The 3,089-nt window shown below is 42.4% G+C and overlaps 1 protein-coding gene across 1 annotated transcript; it reads right to left on the bottom strand.

Annotated features, from left to right (window-relative positions):
- Positions 1-54: 54 nt before the first annotated feature.
- On the bottom strand, positions 55-2,603 carry LOC125548017 (probable WRKY transcription factor 33). The gene is made up of 2 exons (XM_048711728.1): positions 2,233-2,603; positions 55-2,155 (listed from the first exon to the last, which is right to left on the bottom strand). Exons 1-2 carry the CDS (start codon positions 2,535-2,537, stop codon positions 1,732-1,734), a joined length of 729 nt encoding a protein of 242 aa, XP_048567685.1. The 5' UTR covers positions 2,538-2,603; the 3' UTR covers positions 55-1,731.
- Between the last annotated feature and the right edge of the window lie 486 nt (positions 2,604-3,089).

Raw genomic sequence — 3,089 nt, 5'->3', positions numbered from 1 at the left:
AATATTTCCGCAAAAAATCAATAATATTCACTAAATTACGGTGAATGTCATAAAGTTCTGGTCTAGAACAATTTTATAACTTATACCAACTCAATTGGATAGTAAATATAATACATAATTCAAGGGATGCACGTCAATCAATATGGTAAAATAACATAATCCTTATTTGTATCAAGATCATCAAACTTACTAAATACACATTACACAAAATTGTACTTCAACAACTTTATTTTATTTCTTTCATCAATGGGTTTACTATAAAAATGAAACTAATGTAGTTTATACGTTTCCCTTCTAGAACACCATGACAAGCTTGTCTAGAAATCAAACATGAACTTCATCCATTTCGAAAAATAAACATGAACTTCATTATTAACTCAATAAGTCTGTCAACTCCCGAATGAGGGCTATTTGTTGGGTAAAAAGGTTCGTAAAGAGAATGACATAGTATCCAAAACATTCTGCTTGTCAAAGCAAGTTTTAGGCGTGTACATGATTGCAGGCTACGGTGAGGAATACTTTTATCCAACATGGTTAGCAGCATGATCTTCCAAAGAAAAAACATAGGAATTTTGGAGGTTAGAATTCCTATAGGAAATTTTCCTTTGGTGTTGTTTGGAACAAAGGAATTGTTATCCTATATTCCTTCGAAACTTCTATGGAATGGGTTATTCCATAGGAAATTTGGAAGAAACCAAACATGAGGCCTACCCCATGTTTTCTTTTCTTCCCGTCTACAATTTCTGTGATATTCATGTGTGGCAGCCAAATAACAGTTTTGCACTTTTCCCGTGGTTTTGTTTGCTTTAGGAATCAATGTATATTCATACGCTTCGAATTCATGTGTTCCAAACGCGGCCTTAACTAATGATGTTAGAGTATTCAAACTAATTAGCTTCACTAAGTTGAGCCCAATATGTCGCCGATAATCAAGTTGAATAGTGTCACTTAGTTAGTTATTGCTTCAAGATACCCATAGTACACTTATGGTAAAGCATGCATGAATATATACTTACTAACACGAAGGAGATTAGCGTGCAACAACACATGAATGCCTAGAATTAAAAGAGCGGAATTGTCCATGAAGAAAGCCTAGTTCATAACTTCATATGCATTAGGCTAACCCTAGAAAGCGGTTTGTCTCTCAGTAGAAAGAGAAACAGAGGTTCTAATATTTTCCCAATATTGTTTTTAGCCTTTCATCATTTTATAGCGCCCTTCGATGTAATAATGCATTAATATGTGAATTTTTCTAATAAAGAAACAGTTTCAAAATGTGCTTAATTTATGGAGATTTTTTTTTGGAAATTGTACCAGGGTTAAATTTTAAAAACAGCCAAAACAATACTTCCAAGAAAATTATAGTTCATATATATTATGCGCCTGCACTAAACCTATTTATGCTTGCCATATTACATCCTGGATAAAAATTTTGAGCATAAACTTTGGTATATCTAGATTATATAGTTCTTTCAGGGATAGATTATAGAGTTTTACAAAGTGGAAATAACCCCCCAAAAAACTGCAATCCATGTTTTGTTAAATGGAAACAAAATCCATAGTACTTAACTGATAACCCTAATTAGTCAAGTTGTCACTTCTGATGAGTCCTACACCAAATTGGACATTAAAAACAAAATATCATGAGATCTATATAATCTAGATATACCGCGCCGACCCCCATTGATTTTTTGATAAAGGACATTTCATTGAATTTCATTTCATGAGATTTCAGTTTGATGAGGCAGTTGCTTCATAAAATCGTACACATGCACATATGTAGCGTATGTATATGTGCGTCACGTCGAGGGTTGGAGGAGCTATATCGATGTACAGTGCGTACCGTGGGTGCTGCGTGTTCTTGACGACCTTCTGGCCATACTTGCGCCACTTGTAGCCGTCGTCGAGCACGTCGACGTCGCTCATGGTCTTGAAGCAGAACCTCGGCTCCCGCACCTTCCGCCGCGCCTTCACCGCTCCTCCCCCCGCCGCCTTCTTCATCCTCACCGCGCCGACCCCCATCCCCGCAGCCGCCGCCGACGACCCGTGTGACCGTTCACCACCTCCACTTCCGCCGGCCGCCGCGCTGTTAATCCCCATGCCTGCCACCGCGCCCTTCCCCCTCTGCCTTTCTCGATCAGCTTCCTCGCAAGACCTAACAGGAATAGGAGCATATCAAACATGTAGATTGTAGAGAGAGAGAGAGAGAGAGAGAAGCGAATCGATTACTACCATGGATGTGGAGGGGATGACCTTGCAGGATGGATGGCTCCGGCATGAGCATGGATGTGGTGAAGTGTGGGAGCGGCGGTAGGGATGGTGGAGGAGGAAGTAGTGGTGGTTGGGTGGTCTAGTACGAGGGGGCTGTAACCTAGGAGGCTATGGTGGTGGGAGAGGCCGCCGTTCACAGGAGGATCGGAGGGCTGGAAGCTGAAGGTTATGGCGGTCGCGGTGCCGCCGGCGGTCGTTGCGCCCGTGGAAGCTGCTTGGCCGTGGGCCAGCGCCATCGCCGCACCCCCTGGTGATGGGAACATCATGTCGATCTCTTTATCTCTAGCTCTGCTATGCCGGAGTGTTTGCTTGTGTTGTGGACTTGTGGTGATATACTGATGTCGTAGGGACTTAGGGCCGACGACTGACGGGAAATGATTTGGTGAAAAGCTTGCGTTCGGTGAAGGGTTTACTATCTTATCTTAAACATCATTTTATTTCTGTCTATGGCATTATTTAGGTAATTATAGGCCTGACTAGGCATTAGTCACACAGATTTTTTCTTAAAAAAGGAGGATGACCCCCGGCCTCTGCATCTGGGCGATGCATACGGCCATTTTATTAATTATTCTCACAAGACCTTACAAAGTAATACAACAGTAAGACTAAAGCCGCCGTCTAAGCAACTCTATCCAGTTGATAGGGGCGCAGATAGCCTGGGCCTAATACCAAACAGACATCGTAGCCAAACCTAACATCTAAGACCTGAGGTCCCATCCAGGACGACTGCCGGGCATGGGTCTCACCGGTCCGGCGTGCACTCAGATGCCGCCGCCGCCAACTACCACCGCTCCATCTTCAGAACTGTACTGATGCAT

This window comes from Triticum urartu, chromosome 3, assembly GCF_003073215.2.
Source record: "Triticum urartu cultivar G1812 chromosome 3, Tu2.1, whole genome shotgun sequence".
NCBI classification, from domain to species: Eukaryota; Viridiplantae; Streptophyta; class Magnoliopsida; order Poales; family Poaceae; genus Triticum; species Triticum urartu.
This window is presented reverse-complemented; position numbering and strand designations above follow the sequence as displayed.

What these genes read in the sequence shown, in the direction of transcription:
- LOC125548017 (XM_048711728.1), bottom strand. Translation starts at nt 2,537, where the DNA reads ATGATGTTCCCATCACCAGGGGGTGCGGCGATGGCGCTGGCCCACGGC. An exon ending in TCATCCCCTCCACATCCATG is followed by an intron (nt 2,156 to 2,232) that starts GTAGTAATCGAT and finishes TATTCCTGTTAG; the next exon opens with GTCTTGCGAGGAAGCTGATC.